The sequence below is a fragment of the Chiloscyllium punctatum genome, chromosome 18 (genome assembly GCF_047496795.1).
Source record: "Chiloscyllium punctatum isolate Juve2018m chromosome 18, sChiPun1.3, whole genome shotgun sequence".
Classification (NCBI taxonomy): domain Eukaryota; kingdom Metazoa; phylum Chordata; class Chondrichthyes; order Orectolobiformes; family Hemiscylliidae; genus Chiloscyllium; species Chiloscyllium punctatum.
The window spans coordinates 95,993,394-96,014,301 of NC_092756.1; the positions used below are offsets into that span (position 1 = coordinate 95,993,394).

General features: G+C 45.7%; 1 protein-coding gene across 2 annotated transcripts in view; it reads left to right on the forward strand.

The window, feature by feature from the left end:
- LOC140489363 (receptor-type tyrosine-protein phosphatase H-like) overlaps positions 1–20,908 on the forward strand; it is a 116,772-nt gene that overhangs the window by 38,863 nt on the left and 57,001 nt on the right. For both annotated transcript variants that reach the window (XM_072588843.1, XM_072588842.1), the window contains exons 3-4: positions 6,154–6,178; positions 15,548–15,790. In XM_072588843.1, the coding sequence (XP_072444944.1) occupies positions 6,154–6,178; positions 15,548–15,790 (268 nt within the window). The remainder of the gene's footprint in view (positions 1–6,153; positions 6,179–15,547; positions 15,791–20,908) is intronic.

Consider the following 20,908-nt stretch of genomic DNA (forward strand, 5'->3'; position numbering starts at 1 on the left):
ACTATCACCAAGAATACCCATCACCACCAACACCCACTAACACCACCACCAATACACACCAACATCGATAACCAACATCACCATCAACACCAGCCATACCCATCATCACCAACACCAGTACTCATCAACACTGATACCCAACATCACCACCAGCACCACCAATACCCATCATCACTGGTACCCAACATCACCACCAATATCACCAATACCCATCAACACTGATACCCAACATCACCACCAGCACCACCAATACCCATCAACACTGATACCCAACATCACCACCAGCACCACCAATACCCATCAATACAGATACCCAACATCACCACCAATACCCATCATCACTGGTACCCAACATCACCACCAATATCACCAATACCCATCAACACTGATACCCAACATCACCACCAGCACCACCAATACCCATCAACACTGATACCCAACATCACCACCAGCACCACCAATACCCATCATCACTGGTACCCAACATCACCACCAATATCACCAATACCCATCAACACTGATACCCAACATCACCACCAGCACCACCAATACCCATCATCACTGGTACCCAACATCACCACCAATATCACCAATACCCATCAACACTGATACCCAACATCACCACCAGCACCACCAATACCCATCAACACTGATACCCAACATCACCACCAGCACCACCAATACCCATCATCACTGGTACCCAACATCACCACCAATATCACCAATACCCATCAACACTGATACCCAACATCACCACCAGCACCACCAATACCCATCAACACTGATACCCAACATCACCACCAGCACCACCAATACCCATCAACACTGATACCCAACATCACCACCAGCACCACCAATACCCATCAATACTGATACCCAACATCACCACCAGCACCACCAATACCCATCAACACTGATACCCAACATCACCACCAGCACCACCAATACTCATCAACACTGGTACCCAATATCACCACCAATATCACCAAGACACACCACCACCAATACCAATGAAATACTGCCCTATCAAAAAAAATCTAACAAGCCAGAACATATCATTGTGGGAAATGTCTTGTTGAGGCAGCACGGTTAGCACCGCTGCATCACAGCACCAAGGTCCCAGTATTGATAGGGCAGTATTTCAAGATCACCTCTCATTCTTCTTAACACCAGAGAAATATAAGACATTCCCCCTATTCCAGTCATAGTTGCACTCTCTATGGCAAGTATATCTTGCTTTAGGTAAGGAGACCAAAACTGCACACAGCACTCCAGATGGGGTCTCTTCAGGTTCTTTATTGTTTCTTATTATAAGTTCTCATCACTCTGCTTGTTATGAGCCCACATTTGTATAATATATAACATAATATTTCATGTAACATATGACAAGTGTTTCATAATATAGGTATTATATTATAATCCCAGTTGATATTACCACTAGATTTTCTCAGATTAGATTAGATTCCCTACAGTGCAGAAACAGGCCCTTCGGCCCAACCAGTCCACACTGACCCTCCGAAGAGTAACCCACCCAGACCCCTTTCCCTCTGACTAATGCACCTAACACTATGGGCAATTTAGATTAGATTAGATTCCCTACAGTGCGGAAACAGGCCCTTCAGCCCAACCAGTCCACACTGACCCTCCAAAGAGACACCCACTCCCCTATATTTACCCCTGACTAATCCACCTCGCACTACGGGGAATTTAGCATGGTCAATTCACCTAACCTGCGGGAAGAAACCAGAGCACCCAGAGGAAACCCACGCAGACACAGGGAGAATGTACAAACTCCACACAGGCAGTCGCCTGAGGCTGGAATTGAACCTGGGACCCTGGTACTGTGAGGCAGCGGTGCTAACCGTGCCGCCTCAAGACAAGACATTTCCCACAATGATATGTTCTGGCTTGTTAGATCATTTTTTTTGATAGGGCAGTATTTCACTGTAACATGAGCCTACAAGGCAGCAGGTCTACTACAAACCCACCGACTCCCACAGCTACCTAGACTACACCTCCTTCCACCCTAAAAATGCTATCCCTTATTCCCAATTCCTCTGCCTCTGCTGCATCTGTTCACAGGATGACCAATTCCACCTTAGAAAATCCCAGGTGGCCTCCTTCTTCCAAGATCGCAATTTCCCTTCCCACGTAGTCGACAATGCCCTCCAGCGCATCTCCTCCACATCACCGCCCTTGAACCCCACCCCTCCCAATGCAGCAAGGACAGAACCCCCTGGTCCTCACCTTCTACCCCACCAACCACCGTATACATCACATCATCCTCTGCCACTTCCCTCAGGTCCACATCCCCCATCAGCTCACACCCAACTCTGGGCATCTTTCCCAGCCTCTGCAGGAAGTGCAAAACCTGCGGCCACACCTCTCCCACTCACCTCCGTCCAAGGCCCCAAAAGATCCTTCCACATCTGACAGGAATTTACCTGTACCTTTACCAATGTCATCTCCTGCATCAATTGCACTCAATGTGGTCCCAACTACACCAGAGAGACAGGGCGCCAACTTGCGGACTGTTGCAGAGAACACCTCTGGGACACCCGCACCAACCAAACCCACCTCAACCCCAACCAACCCGTGGCTGAACACTTCAACTCCCCCTCCCACTCGATAAAGGACATGCAGGTCCTGGGCCACCTCCACCACCAAACCGTTACCACCTGGAGGTAGAATGCCTTATATTCCACCTTGGGACCCTGCAACCACACGGGATCAATGTGGATTTCAACAGTTTCCTAATTTCTCCTCCCCCCACATTATCCTAGTCCCAAGTCTCCAACTCAGCACTGCCCGCCTGGCCTGTCCATCACCCTTCCCATCTACCCATTCCACCCCCCTTCTCTGACATATCACCTTTCCTCTCACCTTCATCTGCCTATCGCATTCTCAGCTCCCAATCCCCCAACCCTACCCTGCTCTCATTTATCTCTCAGCCCCCCCAGCCCACAAGCCTCATTCCTGATGAAGGGCTTATGCCCGAAATGTCGATTCTCCTGTTCCTCGGATGCTGCCTGACTGGCTGTGCTTTTCCAGCACCACACACTTGACCCTACAAGGCAGCAGATTTGGTTTTAACAATAACCAGAATATCACTTACTATCTCTTAAAGAAATTAAAATGAAATGAACCAAAATATTTACATAAAGCATAGAGTAGAAAATTTCAAAATAGCCAGCAAAACAAATCCCATTTACTCCCCAACACCATCATTTTACATTTAATCAGATCCAGACAAATCCCTTCCTGTTTCTTCCTAATTCCAGAACTGTGAGCTGTGTGTCTCTCTTCCCTTCACCACCCACATAGGTGAGAGCTTAGATTTTCTCAGCTTTGAATAATGAGTGCAGGTTTCCAACCAAACACTCCTGGTCTGAAAGTTTCACCAACTATACTGTTTAACTGAGGTAATGTACTTCTTTAAGTGCTCTGGACATTCTCCCTTTCTAGGAGAGTTTACATTTGCATCTGACCTCAATCAGGTCTTCTTTGAACAGAACCCAAAAGCATTTGAGCTACATTTTTAAAAAAATTGTTCATTCTAGATTCAGTTAAATTCATAACTTAATGTTTTCTTTCTCTGGTCGTAAACCCCCATTTTGAAAATAGATTTGTATTACACACCAGGAGGCAGGAAGTAGTTTAGATTATGGTTCCAGTAAATCTATCTTAGTTAATTTTTAAATTCATTGTCAAAAAACCAACAAGCCACTAGTTTAACATTCAAACTCTAAAGATAAAATGATGCTAATATATGAATGACACATTGTTCATCACAATTATGGTACTTTGTGGTAGATAATTGCAGATGGTCTAGAGTCATTGAGTCATACAGCATGGAAACAGACCCTTTGGTCCAACCAGTCCATGTCGAACATAATCCCAAACTAAACTAGTCTCGCCTGCCTGCTCCTGGCCCTTATCCCTCCAAACCTTTCCTATTCATTTGCTTATCCAAATGTCTTTTAAATGTTGTAATTGTACTCACATCCAGCACTTCCTTAGGAGGTTCATTCCACACACAAACCACCATCTGTGTAAAATAGTTGCCCTTCACGTCTTTTTAAAATATCTCTCTTTAAAAATGTGCCCCCGGTCTTGAAATTCCTCACCTTGGGGAAAAGATTATGATTATTAACCATATGATAGCTGTTGTGACATATGTTTTATACTTTATGATATACGTCATGTTAATATAGACCAGGACATGATATTTTAGTAAATACATGCATAAAAAGTGGTATGTTATGCAGAACTATGTCATCATTCGTTCAGTGTTGCTGGGTCAACATTCTCGAACTCCTTCCCTAACAGAACTGTGGGTGTCCATCAAGCACATGAACTGCAGTGTCTCAAAAAGACCATTCACCACCACATTCTCAAGGGGCAATTAGGGAGGGGCAATGATACAGCCAGCCAGCTAGGAGTTAGGTCCTGAAGTAAGCACACTCTGATTACCCTGTTCATAGTTTTTTTTCCTTTTTTTTGCAACTCGGCCAGCCAGCTCAGAGTCAGTCCTCAACTGAGGAGATTCTAATATCCTGGTTATATTTTTCTTTGGACCCAAATCCCCGATTGTAGATATAAATTTTTTTTTTCTAAATTCTAATTTTTTTTCCCCCTTTTCTTCTTTTACCCCCACACTACCGCCTAACTGCGGTAGTGCTTATATTTTCCCCAGCACCCATGTCGTGTGTGTGCAGGTGTGAGACACAGTGAAAGACACAAGGTGCACAAATCTTTATTCAATTCCCACCACCAGGAAGAAAGGAAACACCCGAAGTGGCCAGTGACAAGCAGAGCCCTTCACATCAAAGGGCAATACCCTGTTTATAATGGTAATGCAGGTTAGCAACCCAATCAAGGATCTCATAGTGAACATGATTCACGTGGTTACCAGATCATAGCAGCTGCTCACTCATTAGAGAGAGATGAATGAATGAATGCATTAACTTTATTGTCAGGTACTCAAATGAGTACAGTGAAAAATTTACAAATTGCCTCTTACAAGTGCCATTTTAGGTACCGCAGTACAAACCTAGAGAAATGAAGAAAAAATAATTCCAGCTATCCACAGTATAAGCATAGGTCAGATACACAAGAAAGACAATCATCAGAGTCTGTCTCCGAGCGCTATCAGCAGCAGACCAGCACAGTTGACTGTGGTAGCCTAACCTGAAGGTCACCAAACTCAGGCAAGGGGAGAGGTTGAGCAGGGAGGTCTGTCACAGTAATCCCAGCCGGTGCAGGAATTGAATTGCTGCTGTTGGTATCACTCTGCATTGCAAACAAGCTAACTGACCCAATACCTGGCCTCAGCTTGGGTATCTGTTTTGCAGTGATTCCAGAGCGATCTCCTGGCCTCGTGCAGCCTGAGGTCAAGCCCAGTGCAGTCTAGAGTCAAGGCCCATTGCAGACGGGACACTAGGTGCCAGTATGAACTGGGGTCGAAGACCGTTGTACTGAACATTTTTTCCTCCATTTTATAATTTATTTCTAAAATCTGCAATACTAGACTTTTCAATTCTCTATTTTTTCTAAGAACTATAACTGGAGCAGCTATATGTGGAGAACTTTGTACTGAAAATGTGTTAGAACTGGCAACTGATACACTTTTCAACATACTCCTTTGAGTACATGTGACAATAAAGCTAATTCTCATTCTAAGAATATATGCTGTATCTACGAGGGAGAGAGGGAATGGAGACAGAGAAGGAGGGGAAGAGGGAATGTTCATGGGGGAGGGAAGAAGTTGGGAGGGGGTCAGAGGGACGGGGAGGGAATATGAAGACTGGGGATGAAGTGCGAGGGATGGAGTGAGAGGGGTAGTCTGGGGACTGTAATTGGAAGTTGCTCAGGCAAATTTTAAATCAATCTGAGCTGAGCAATGCATGTTCAGTGATGAAGGGTGGGCACGTTGAATATGGACGGGATGGTAAACTAGAGGGTGAGCATTTACAATGAAGGGTTTCTTAGCACAGATGTGTCATGATACTAACACCAGCATTTCTGTGGCAAAATGGTCATTTCCAATAATCAGGAAATTAAAAATAAAGGAAGTCAGCTGATGAATTAAGCTTTTGATTAGCATTGTATATACTATCCCAACACTAACTCAGTTTCTTTCTCAATCAACAGATCGTCTACAGCCTGAATTTTTCTGGTAAGTTCCACAATTTCACTGTGATTATAAGATATGATAAAAGGGCAGTTGGACTGCAGTTGGTGAATATTCTGTTTGTTCTCCTTTGAGGTTATTTCCCCTTTCATGAAACTAACATTATAATCCCAGCTCGAAAGGAAAATGTTGTTGCTTTAGTCAGGCAGAAGAGGTCACAGGGCAGTCCCTTGTTGCCGGCCCCTTGTTCAATGACCCAATGGTAAAATTCTCCCCTTCGTTTTCATATTCATCCACAGCCTCGCCCCTCACTGTTTCTCCTCTAGCCTCACTATCCTCCAAGACCTTGGCTCTCCTCTTAGTATTGCCCTTTGCACATTCTCAATTTTAATTGCTCCATGTTTGGTGGTGGTGCCTTCATTTGCCTTGGCTCTGAGCTCTAGAAATACCTCCATCTACCTCTTGACCTCACTTACCTCCTTTAAGACACTCCCCCCGATTTAGTAGACTATTGTGCTGGCTTAATATCTCCTGGAGGTGTCAGGTTTTGTTATCTAATGCTCCTATGAAGCACCTTTGGACCTTCCATCATAGAGTCATAAAAACATTCTGTTCCAACTCGTCCATGCTGGCCAGATATCCTAACCTAATCTAATCCCATTTCCCAGCACTTGGCCCATCCAGATGCCTTTTAAATGCTGTCATTGTACCAGCCTCCACCCCTTCCTCTGGCAGCTCATTCCATACATGCACCACCCTCTGCATGAAAAAGCTGCCCCTTAGGTCCCTTTTATATCTTTCCCCTCTCACCCTAAACCTATGCCCTCTAGTTCTGGACACCCCTACCCCAGGGAAAATACCTTGTCTATTTACCCTATCCATGCCCCTCATGATTTTATAAACCTCTACAAGGTCACCCCTCAGCCTCCGACACGCCAGGGAAAACAGCCCCAGTCTATTCAACCTCTCCCTATAGCTCAAACTCTCCAACCCTGGCAACATCCTTGTAAAGCTTTTCTGAACTCTTTCAATATTGAAGGTGCACTGTAAATGTAGGTTTTAATAATTGTACTCACTCCCATTCACCACACTGTTACTAGGCCTTGCATCTACAATGATCTGGAATGGGCCTTTACTAACCCATGTCTAGTATGACCTAAGGGATTATGTAGACTCACTGGATCCCTGTGGCCTGGAACATAATGTCAGACGTGTTCCCCTCTTTGGAAAGTGATTTGACGAGGAATCCAAATGAGATTAGATTGATCTTAACATCAAATATGAGTGAACGAGAATATCTCTTTATCATGCCACACACCATAGCACCAATTGATCTTCCGCATTGCTGTCTGTGAAATATGTGGCCTTTGCCTGATTTAGTTTATGACGCCCGAATGACTTCACACATATCTTCCTTTTTCTTTGAATTTCTCAGCAACAGTCACTTCCCACACTGACGGGAAACAAGAAAAAAAAAATCTGTGTTGCTGAGCTGAGATGTTTTCTCAATGATATGACCATTTGGTGAGCGACTGTTGTAGTTTTGACTGTTACCTTAACAGCTAATGGGACATGTGAAAGAGTTTATGAAAGATGACCCATCCAGCACCTTCACTCTGGAACCACTCTTGTTACCAATTTAAATGGTGGGTGGGTGTATGTTTAGAAATATTAAAAGTAGCAGGAGCAGGAGGAGGCCATTCAGCCCTTCAAGCATTTTCCACCTTTCAATCTGATCATGGCTGATCATCCAACTCAGCCCCTGTTCCTGCTTTCTCCCCCATAGCTTTTGATCCCTTTCGCCCTAAGATTTATATCTAACTCAGACTTGCTCTGACAAAGAGTCATTGTCTCGGGTGGCACGGTGGTACAGTAGCTAGCACTGCTGCCTCACAGCACCAGAGACCCGGGTTCAATTCCAGCCTCAGGCAACTGTCAGTGTGGAGTTTGCATATTCTCCCCTGTCTGCGTGGGTTTGCTCCAGTTTCCTCCCACAGTCCAAAAAAAAGGGGGAAGTTAGGTGAATTGGCAATGTTAAATTATGTAGTGTTAGGTGTAGGGGAATGATCTGGGTGAGTTGCTCTTCGGAGGGTCGGTATGGACTTGTTGGGCCGAAGGGCCTGTTTCCATGCCGTAATTACTCTAATCTAGACTTGAAAGATTGGCTTGCTTTCTCTCCATGGATGCTGCCTGACCCATGGTGATTTCCAGCATTTTTTGTTTTCAGTGCAGTTACCAGCATCTGCAGTATTTTGCGCTTATATCCAACTCCTTCTTGAAAATGTTCAATGTTTTGGTCTCAACCACTTTCTATGACAGAGAATTCCACCGGCTCCCCACTCCCTGGATGAAGACACTTCTCCTCATCTCAGTCCCAATGGCCTACCCATAATCCTTACACTGTGATCCTTGGTTCTAGTTCTCAGCATTTGCTGATTTTCTTTTAAATGATGTCCTCATTCATGAACTGAAACAATATCCCTACTTCCAGATTGTATCAATTAAAGGCCAAATGTAGCAGGCTTTATACAGCAGGCTTTATATCTGAGGGGAGGGTGGTGCTGACATTGTGAAATCACTATGATAACAAGCAGAGCAAACTCAATGGTTCGACGTTCCTCTGTGAGATCACTTACAACTTGTAAGGAAATTGGAATAATTTGAAATAAGCATATAGAGTACTGGAGAAATTCGGCAGGTCTGGCAGCATCTGTGGAGAGGGAAGCAGAGTTAATGTTTTGAGTACAGTGTGACTTTTCTTCAGAATCTTTGTCCCGGGTGCGTGTCTCACTTTTGATTTGTTTTTTTTATTTATCATGGTCGCATGTACCTGAGTACAGTGAAAAGTTTTGTTTTGTGAGCAGTGCAGGCAGATCATAGCAAACATGGACATACAGATGACAGAGTGAGGTATACAAGGTTGCAGCTGAACAGGAGATGCACAAAGTAACGTCAACCTTAGATTTGAAATTAGATGGATCCATTCAACAGCCTAATAATATATAATAGGGAAGGGATTGAATTCTGGATCTGTAATGCCATGCTGCAACTGTACAAAACGCTGGTGCGGCCTCACTTGGAATATTGTGTACAGTTCTGGTTGTCCCATTACAGGAAGGATGTGGAAGCATTGGAAAAGGTGCAGAGGAGATTTACCAGGATGTTGCCTGGTCTGGAGGGAAGGCCTTATGAAGAAAGGCTGAGAGACTTGGGTCTGTTCTCATTGGAAAGAAGAAGGCAAAGGGGGGATTTATAGAGACATACAAGATGATCCGAGGATTAGATAGGGTAGACAGTGAAGGTCTTTTTCCTAGGATGATGACGTCAGCTTGTACAAGGGGGCTACAAATTGAGGGTTGATATATTTAAGACAGATGTCAGAGGCAGGTTCTTTATGCAGAGAGTGGAATACCCAGCCTGCCAGTGTAGTTAACTCAGCCACCTTAGGGAGATTTAAACAATCCTTAATTAACCACATGGATGATGATGGGATAGTGTAGGGGGAATGAGCCTAGATTAGTTCACAGGTTGGCGCAACATCGAGGGCCGAATGGCCTGTTCTGCACTGCATTGTTCTATGTTCTGCATAACATAGCGGGGAAAAACCTGTTCCTAAACCTGCTGGTGTTCAAGCTTTTGTACCTTCTGCCTGACAGAAGAGGTTGGGAGAGAGTGTCACTGGGGTGGGAGGGGAGTTTGACGTTGGAAGCCTTCCCACGACAACGAGAAGAGTAAATGGTGCCCGTTGAAAGTAACAGGGTTACTCAGTGAGCAGCAGATTTGAGCTGATTAAGGTGTCAATTAAGATGGCATCATGCCAATGTCTGACTTTGCACAGAACAAAGTAGCCATTCAGACTTGCAAGAGGGAAACCTGAGGCTACAGAGCAGCATGGGAAGTGTCGAGGTGACCAGGTTTGTCCCAGTTTGAGAGGGTATCGATGTTCCCACTAATGCCAAGCCCAGTGTTCTCCGTAAAGCCCGATTATGAAAGGGAGTGCTGGATCAGCAAATACAGTCTCGCTGGAATGGAAACGTACACAATTAGCATGTTTTATCAAACTTGCAGGGACTGCACCCATTGCTCATATTCACTTTTGTAATCAGAAGTCTGAAGTAAATTCCTGCCTGTGTGGCACATCGGCAGAAAGTGATCATAGATTCATACAGCGCAGAAAAGGTTCTTCGGCCTATCTGGTCAACATTGACCTAACTGCTACAAAAAGTGCGCTCATCTGAATTTCCCATATCCCATAGCCCTGGATGTTATGATATTTGAAGTGCTTATCAGAACATTTTTTTAATGCCTGTAAGTCTTTCGGACTCCACTACCTTCCCAAGCAGAAGGTGTGCTCCAGATTCCCGCCAACCACTGAGTGTAAAAGTCTTTTCCCCAAATTCCCCCCGAATCTCCTGCCCCATTCCCAAAAACTATGCCCTCTCGTGATTGACCCCTCGACCAAGGGGAACGGCTGCTCTCTAATCTCCCTGTTCATTCCCCTCATAACGCTATACATCTCAATTGTGTCCTCTCTAAAGCCTTCTCTGCTCTAAAGAAAACAATCCAACCCAATCTAATCTCTGCTTATAGCTCAATATCTCATCGCAAGCAACATCCTGGTGAACCTCCTCTGTTCCCTCTCCAGTGCTATCACATCCTTCCTGTAGTGAGGTGACAACAACTGCACACAGTACTCCAGCTGGGGCCTGACCGATGGTCTGTACAACTCCAACACAACCTCCTTGCTCTTATACTCTATGCTCTGACTGATGAAAGCAAGTAACCCATATGCCTTCTGCACTAACCTATTCATGTGCTCTGCCGACTTCAAGGATCTGTGAATAATTACCCAAAGATTCCTCTGTTTTCTGATAATGCCTGATCGTAGTGGAAGCAGCCACAGTCCGAAAGGACCATAGGCAGAGGGCAACGTTGAGAAATTCGGACCATCAGGTTAACCTGTGGAAAGTGAACCTGCACTGTTAACATCACTCTGCATTGTAAATCAGTCAAGATTAGAGTGGTGCTGGAAAAGCACAACATGTCAGGCAGTATCTGAGGAGCAGGAAAATTGATGTTTCGGGCAAACGTCCTTCATCAAGAATGAATCATTCATTCCTGATGAAGGGTTTTCGGTCCAACTCATCCATGCCGTTCAGATATCCCAACCTGATGTGGTCCCATTTGCCAGCACTTGACCCATATCCCTCTAAACCCTTCCTATTCATATACCTTTTAAATGTTGTAATTGTACCAGCCTCCACCACTTCCTCTGGCAGCTCATTCCATACAGGCACCACCCTCTGCGTGAAAACATTGCCCCGAGGTCCCTCTTAAATCTTTCCTCTCTCATCTTAAACCTATGCCTTCTAGCTTTGGATTCCCCCACCCTGGGAGAAAGACCATGTCTATTTATTCTATCCATGCCCCTCATGATTTTATAAATCTTCATAAAGTCACCCCTCAGCCTCCGATGCTCCAGGGAAAACAGCCCCAGCCTATTCAGCCTCTTCCTATAACTCAAACCCTCCAACCCTGGCAACATTCTTGTAAATCTTTTCTGAGCCCTTTCAAGTTTCACAACATCTTTCCTAGAGCAGGGAAACCACAACTGAACGCAGTATTCCAAAAGTGGCCTAACCAATGTCCTGTACAGTTGTAACATGACATCCCAACTCATATACTCAATGCTCTGACTTGCAGGATGCTCCTGCCCTTCAATGCTGCCCCTGGGGCTGCACTGGATACCTCTCAGTGTATCACAGCAGCAAGGGCACTGTGTGCTCAGGGACACAGCCCCAGCTCCTCACTCACTGTCAGAGCATCACTCCCTCACTCACTCACTGTCATAGCACTGACTCACTCACTCCTTCACTCTCTCATTCACTCACTGCCATAGCACTGACTCACTCACTCACTCACTGTCATAACATTCACTCACAATCATAGCAGTCACACACTCACTCACGCACATTCACTCACTCATTCACTCACTCACTCACAGTCACTCAGTCACACACTCACACACTTACTCATTACTCACACATTCACTCACACCCTCAGTGATTCACATACACTCACAAACACACTCACTGCAGGCCCACATCCCTGCTGTCCTGCCTTACCTTTTGCCACAGACACAAAGGAGGATTGTATGAGTTGTCAGTCAGCCTCAGTCCAGTTGAGGGGGCTATACCCAAGTCAGGGGTCCCAGCACAGTGAGACCAAGGGAAGCCTCCAATACCAGTCCGTTAGCCACTTGGCACAGGGTCGGGGTGCACTCCACATAAAAGGGGGCTGGAGCTGAATGTCAGGCAGTCCACTGCCTAACTTGACTCTTTCTGCCCCTTTCTGGACTGTTTTCCTCCTGGAAAGAGACACAGGCTAGTATTGCAGTAGGTGGCAGTGGGTGGTACAGTGGTTACTGTTGGTGCAGGTGGGGAGGTGTCCAGAGTGAGTGAGTGGGCAGTGCAGAGTGAGTGTGTCAGGAGGGCGTTGGGGTGGGTTACCATGAGTGAGGGAAGACGTTGCAGCTAATCGTGAGGGTGATGGAGCATGAGCCTTGGTGGGAGGTGAGTGCAGTAACAGGGAAAGAGAGAGTGGAGAGAGAAGATAGTGGCACCTACCTTGGCAGAGTGGCGAATGTCATTGACCTTCCTCCTCCAGCATCGGGCATTAGTGCAGATGGCTGAGACTGCTGTAACCCTTGGACCAGGTTGGCATGGACTGGTGGCTTGCCCCCACCCCTCCAAGCTGGTTTGGGCCACCACATTTGCAACATCCTGTCTAGCAGGGCCTCCAGGTCCCCACCCACAAAGCAGGGTGCTGATATACCCCTATCCAGGGCAAATATCAGAAACTGAGCAGCTCCAGATGGACAGTGCTTCTCGCGGGGCACAGAGGGTGTTTAAAGATAGCGTGGAGGTCAAGGGATGTTGGTGATTTTCCCAGTTATCTGTGAGGGTAGCGAGGTGTTCCGGGAAATGCATGTGGTAAGACAGAGCTGGAATTCGACATGGGGGTCACCTTCGGGGTTGGTTAATGAAACGGAATTTGCGCAATACGGTGAAAGAACTCGGCTTTGTGAGGGTAACCTTTCACAAAATGTAACCCAGCTGTCCCCCCAAAAAACATAAGATTTGGCCGATGGTATCATTGACTATCACGTAGATTAGTGAGACAGTGGAGTTGGATGCACCAGGGTGAGGACACAGGCAACAGTTTCGAATGATCTCAGGTTTACGTAGGATAGATCCAAGCAACATGATGGAATATTTAAGTGCACACTTACACAGGGATTCTGTTATATTCCTGAACTGTCTGTGTGGAGTTTGCACATTCTCCCTGTGTCTGCGTGGGTTTCCTCCGGGTGCTCCAGTTTCCTCCCACAGTCCAAATGCAGGTTAGAGTGGATTGGTGGGTTGGCCATAGGAAATTGCCTATAGTGTTCAAGCATGTGTAGGTTAGGGGTATTAGTCAGGGGTAAATGTAAAGTAGGGGAATAGGTCTGGGTGGGTTACTCTTTGGAGGGTCAGTGTGGATTTGTTGGGCTAAATGGCCTGTTTCCACACTGTAGGGATTCTATGGTTCAACAAGATACTTCCAAAAGGGACCTGGGGAAGGAAAAATGTGCAGGGCCTTAGGTAAGAGCAGAGGTGTGGTACTAATTACGTTGCTCTTTCCAACAAGCTAAATGGCCTCTTATTGCACTGTGGAGCAAGTGAGGTCTGCACATGCTGGAGGTCAGAGTTGAGAGTGTGGTGCTGGAAAAGCACAACAGATCAGGCAGCATCCCAGAAGCAGGAGAGTCGGCGTTTCAGGCACAACCCCTTCATCAGGAATGGGGTTATTATTGCACTGTACTGTTTTTGACCATGTGCAGAGGAGTGAGTTTCTCCAACAATGCAATCCCTAAGGCGTGGCCTTCTGGATTTCTCTGCAGTACAATGTCACAACTTTCTGTATCATCACCATCAAATACCAAGCCCTATATTGTGTCCGTTAACTGCCCAGCCCCTTATGTCAGTGGCCTATAAAAAAGGGAAGAGGACTCTCCACTTCTGAATTTCACTGAATGCCAAGAAGCTAAAATAAAACAGGTGCCACTGACCCTGCAGTTGGTTCCTTAATTGTCAGGGACACGTGAGAACAGGGTTAGAGTGAGACACAAGACCCTGTCCACTTGTTCCCCAGCTGCTCCCTCACCCTTTATCAATCAGCTCTGCTTTAAGTCCATTCCACTATCCCTTGACTTGAAACAGAGTTGGAAGTCTTCATTAGGAGGTCACTGTTGAGCTAAGATAAAAGATTGGAGCTGAGACAATTATGGGTACTGAGATTCAGGTGACAGAAACACCTTGAGAGAATCCTTCAGTGGACTGGAAAAGACAGTGGTGCGCAATTGAAAATGCCTCACTCTAAAGGTAAAGTCATCATTTGTCCCACTCTCATTTGAGAGACAGACAAAGGGGGGGGGGCGGGAGGGAGGGAGGGAGGTGGTTTAACTGGAGGGTCACCACACCGCAGCGGGGGGGGGAGATGTTGAGAAGGTGAATCCTTTGTGGTAACCTCAGTCCATGTGGGAATTGGGTCCATGTTGTTAGCATCCCAAACCAGCTATCCAGCCAACTGAGCTAACTAACCCCCAAAGCTAAAGTTACGATGTTCCTCCCAGACCACAGGGCTACTCTCATTAGAGAGAGAGAGAGAGAGAGAGAGAGAGAAAGAGAGAAACGGTGGTGAGCTTAACCTGAGGGTCACCACACCTCAGGCCAGGGGAGAGGTTGAGAAAGAGAGTCTTTCATGGTAGCCTCAGCCAGTATGCAAATTGAACCCATGCTGTTGTCATCACTCTGCATTACAAAGTTCACACAACTGAACTAATCAACCCCCTATGCCTCCCTAAACATAGAAACAAGGATCTGGAATAGGCCCTTTGGCCATCTTGAGCTTGCTCCAGTGTTCAATTAATCTTCTACCTCCAGGCCAAATTCTTGCTTTCTCTTCATACCCATTGATGCCTTTACTATCTTGAATAGACTGAAATGGTTTACAAAACTGGGAGGAAAGACTCAAATAAACATAAAAGATACTCAAAAGACTTCCTTACTGCAGTTGAGGAACCAAGTTACCTTGAACATGTAATCTTATTGAATAAGGGACGTAGCATCAGCTCGTCATTCCTGGTCGGCCATTTTGTCAGACATGGCGGCTTCTCTTGCACCTTACAGTTGCCTGGTGCCTACCTAACAAAACATTTCTTTCCATTTTAAACACCTTCACTGTCTGTGTGTCCATGTACTTTCCTGGGTAAATATTTCCAGGCAGTTTTATTGTAGAAGAAACACCATCAGTCCTTCAGTCGTTTTTAACAAAATGTATTTATTTATTTTATATGTACATTTCCCTTTCAAGATGCAGCAGTCTCTGTTCTACCTGTGAACACCACGGCCCTGAACGTTAGCTGGACAAATCTGACAGAAGATCTTAAATTGATTCAGGTGACTTTAGAAAATGTCACGAAAACAGCCAATCAGAGCTGCAGCTATGTGATATTCGATGGTTTGGCAAAAGGGATGAATTATACTGTTTCAATTTGCATTAAATACGTGAATAACACATGCAACACAGTACAGCAAGTACAATCAGGAACGACAAGTAAGTTCTGTTCGAAGGTGCACTTTGAAGCTTTTTCTGAAACCTTTCCTGCTTACAGTGGCTAATGTAAAATACTTCATCTTACTGTAAAGCTCTCTCACTCCCTTGCCTGAACTTGGTGAGTAGATTGATACAATGGTGTTACTAAAGGTCCTGTAATTGGGGAACTTGTGGGAAGATTTGGGAATTGATCAGAGATCTCACTCTTAAGATGTTGATGTTAGCAGCAAAACTGAGAGTGTCAACCCCTACTAATAGTCATTTTTGTTTATTCATTCACAAGATGAGGGCAGCACTATATAGGCTAGCATTTATTGCCCCTCCCTAATTGCCCAGAGGGCAGTTAAGAGTCAGCCACATTGCTGTAGGTCTAGAGTCACATGTAGGCCAGGTAAGGATGGTGGTTTCTTTCTCTGAAGGACATTAGTGAACCAGATAGGTTTTTCCAACAATCACGATGGATTCATGGTCACCATTAGACACTTAGTTTCAGATTTTCTTTTAATGAATCCAAATTCTGCCATTTGCTTTGGCAGGATTCAAATCCCATGTCCCCCGGACATTACCTAGGGTCTCTGGATTAACAATCCAGCGATAGTACCACCCCCCCCAACACATTGTACTAAAAAATCATCTTGACGTACAGAAACATGGAGAATTGGAACGGGAGTGAGCCATTTGGCCCTTTGAGCCTACTCTGCCATTCAACTACTGGCATTTTGAGTTGTTGTTTTGTGGGGTATTCACAGAAAAGGTCAATGCAAACAGAAACATGGAAAATAGGTACAGTACGCCATTCGGCCCATCAATCCTACTCTGCTGAGCATTCAACTCAGTCCCATGTTCCCACTTTCTCCCCCATACCCTTTGGCCCTAAGAACTATATCTAACTCCTTCTTGAAAATATTCAATGTTTTGGCCTCAACCACTGTCTGTGGGAGAGAATTCCACAGGCCCCACAACTCTCTGGGTGAAGACATTTCTCCTCAGCTCAGTCCTAAATGGCCTACCCCATATCTTTAAACTGTGCCCCCCTCGTTTTGGAAGGAAAAGCTTCCTTTTTAAGTAATTACTCCATCTTGGGCTGTAAAGGGACAGCGCCAGACAGGGAGGGATCCGAATCGTGCAGTGAGAATCAGAGCTGGCACGGATGCAGCCGAGGAACTTCTACCGACACATGTCACACAGACCTCACTCCTTACACCAAACAATGGGTTCCATCATTCACCTCACATCTCAGTGGGGGGGGGGGGGGGGGGGGGGGGTGCCCTGACAAATGGGCACAGACCACTGTGTTGTATGAGGCTACTGGCACTATTGCCCACTGCAGGATAGGTTTGTCATGACCATCCTCTTTCAGGAGCTGCTGGGTCTAGTATGGTGGTGGAAAACCACTCGCTGATTCGACAAGAAAAGGCACTTATCTTAAACAAAGATGGAGTTCATCGTATGTTAGCAACAAGGTACAAGTGACATTGATAGAATGGACACTGTTACATCGGAGGATATGGATGTTTGGTCTTTACTCCTTTAGGGTCCCATACTTTTCTCCTGCTGGGCTCTCTGTGATATTCAATATTGGGTGCTGATTAAAGTAGTCCTCAGGTATTAACCCTTTCAATCCCTCACACAACATTGACCACATATTATACGAGTCCTTGAGTACTAGCTTATGCTATACTCCAGAGCATGAGAATCATAGAATCCTTATAGTGCAGGCCATTCAGCCCATCAAATCCACACAATCCACACAATCCTCAAAAGAGTAGACCACCTTGACCTATCCTACTCCTGTGATCCATGGCATATCCACCCAGCCTGCTCTTCCCTGCACACCATGTGCAATTTCCCATGGCCAATCCACCCTAACCTGCACATCTTTGGACTGGGAGAGGAAACCCTTACAGATACAGAGAAAATGTGCAAACTCCAGACAGTTGCCCGAGGGTGGAATCGAACCCAGGTCCTTGGTGCTGTGAGGCACCATGCCCCCCACACCTTGTATCTTATTCAAAATGTCACTTTGTGCTGTTAATCTTCATGATGCAAGCTTAAATATTGAAGAATTGCAAATGGACTCAAAGGCATTCACAGCTACTCAAATAAAAGCAAAGTCCTGCAGATACTGCAAATCTGAAACAAAGACAGTAAGTGCTGGAGAAACTCAGCAGATCTGGCACCGTCTGTGAAGAGAGAAACAGAGTTAACCTTTTGTGTCCGGTCTGACTTCTTCAGTTCAATATATCCATAAAGACTGGACATTTGTGATCAGGTTCAATGTCATACTTAAAGCTCAGTGTCTACATCCCACCTTCAGTGATCTGCCAGAGATCATGTTCTCTGGGATTGCAATAATATTTCTCTTAGCTAGGATACAGCAATAGGAGCTATCCCAGCACCCAGTGATTCTCCCGCACCCACTCAGTAGCTACACGTTCCAGAGATATTACGCAAGGCGTCAACCCCGGTTGCTGACATCCACATTAAGACAAGGTTACGAAACTCCAAGTGGTACACAGTGAGACAACCATCTAACCTGGGAACACAGAAGAGACTGTCTGACACCACCTGGTGATACACAATTTTCAAACAGTTATCAATGTCACTGGGAGCTTTCAGCTTCACTCCATTGTTGTAGGAGCTGTTTGGCACGTTTCAACCTTAAAACCATAAGAGATGTAGGAAAAGAAGTAGGCCATTCAGCCCATCGAACCTGCTTCACCATTCATCAAAGTCTTGGCTGATCTAATCAAGCTCAACTCCACTTTCTGCTGCTTCCAACTCCAGACCCCACATGAACTGAGGGATTCAAGAGGGAATTGGATGATGATTTAGATAGAAATGATGAGCAGGGAAGTGGGAAAAGGCAGGAGATTGGCACTAAGGGATAGGACCAGTGCAGGCACAATGGGCTGAACGGCCTCCTATTGTTCTGTAACAATTCTGTGATTCGCAGTTCTCTGACTAATTAAAAATCTGTCCCCCTCAGCCTTGAATATGCTGAGTAACCCAACCTCTACAGCCCTGTGTGGTAAAGAATTCCAGAGAGTCACTACCCTCTGAGAGAGAAATTGCCCTCTCCATCTCTACTGTAAATAGGTGACCCCTTATTCTGAGATTATGCCCCTGGTCCTAATCTCTCCCACACAAAGGAAAACAACCCCTCCGCATCTACCCCGTCCAGTCCCCTAAGATCTTATATGTTTCAATAAAGTTGCATCTTCTTCTTCGAAAGTCCAGGAACCATAGAATCCCTATGGTGTGGAAACAGGCCATTCAGCCCAACAAGTCCACACTGACCCTTCGAAGAGTAACCCACCCAGACCCATTCCCCTTCCCTATTACTCTATATTTACCGCTGACTAATGCACCTAACCTACACATCCCTGAACACTATGGGCAATTTCCCATGTCCAATTCACCTAACTTGCACATCTTTGGACTGTGGGAAGAAACCAGAGCACCTGGAAGAAACAGGGAGAATTTGTAAATTCTACACAGACAATCGCCCAGAGGGTGGAATTGAACCCAGGTCCCTGACGCTGTGAGGTAGCAGTGCTAACCACTGAGCCAATGTGCCACCCAGGCTGAACATACCCAACCTCTCCTCAATTTCAGTGTGATGAATACAGTCAGTCTGCTCAGTGCATGCTCCTGAGAACATGGGGGATAGGAGCATTGGTATGTCATTCAGCCATCGAACCTGCTCTGTCATTGGGGTGACATGATGGCTCAGTGGTTAGCACTGCTGCCTCACAGTACCAGGGACCTGGGTTCAATCCCAGCCTTGGGTGACTGTCTGTGTGGAGTTTGCACATTCGCCCTGTGTCTACGTGGTTTCTCTCCAGATGCTCTGGTTTCCTCCCACAGTCTGAAGATATGCAGATTAGGGTGGATTGGCCATGCTAAATTGTCCAGGTGTCCAGGTCTATACAGACTACGTGGGTTAGCAATGGTAAATGCAGGGTTACAGGAATAAGGTGGAGGTTTGGATCGGAATGGGATGCCCTTTGGAGGGTTGGTGTAGATTTGATGGACTGAATGGCCTGCTCCTACACTGTAGGCAGTTTATGATTCAACTAGATTATGGTTGAGTTAGGGAATCTAAAGGACACAGGATGCAAGTTACCCTCCACTCTCTTAAAGGGTCTGTCACCCGTGTGGGGGTTCACTCTGTGCAGTAAGAGATGATGCGCCATATGATGACCATTACCAGCTGAGTTCCCCGAAGGACACATTTGCGTATGATATCTCCTTCACTTCCTTGTGACAGACATGGTACCACTCTTAAAGTACAGTTGCTGCCATCACAGCCTTGTGCACAGCAAGATCCCAAAATAACACACAGCAGGAGGAAGAGATTGTTAGTCTTCGGTGATGCTGGATTGAACGAAGAAAGAAATGAACGGATCAGCCATCTCTAACAGACGGTCCTTAGAGGAAGACTTCTCCTGGCTCTGAGACAAGATGGTGTCCAGTGGTCTCCCAGCACAGAGGTCTCTGGAGGCCATCTTCACCTTCGGTATCCCGGTGGCTTGGCAGCTGGTCTCGACCCATCACTGAGCCATCCGGCCCCAGTATTCCAGTGGCCTAATGTGGCACTCCCTGTCCTGGAATAGTAGTCTCATCCCAGCTGCACCTTCTATCATTCCTAAATAGGCTGAACTGTGACTACGTTTATCTCAGCTTTACTTTTGTTATTCTGTGTGACTTCTGTCATTAATATCGGTGCCGCGGTGGGGTAGCTAATAAAACTTCACTGTATTTTTCATGGAAAAGTACACATGATAATAAGCTCCTATTTTACAAAAGGTTTGTCAGGGAACCAGCAGAACTCCCCTTTGAGAAGGTGCCTGTTTTATGGATTGGTGCAGACCTCAGTTTAAAGTCTCACTTGGCAGCTGGCACTGTGCCCGTGATGTTGACAAAGTCTTAGGAGTTATACATTGTGCTGCCCTAAACCACTGCATAGAGAGCTTTGTAACAGATTTGACCAACTCTGGGATCTCCACCTGCACTATCTGCAGATAGGTTGACGCAGGGCCTCTTCTGTGGTATATGAGTCCCACAAAATGTTTGCTTGAGCCTGTTCACTCTCTGATTATAGGGTCACCAATA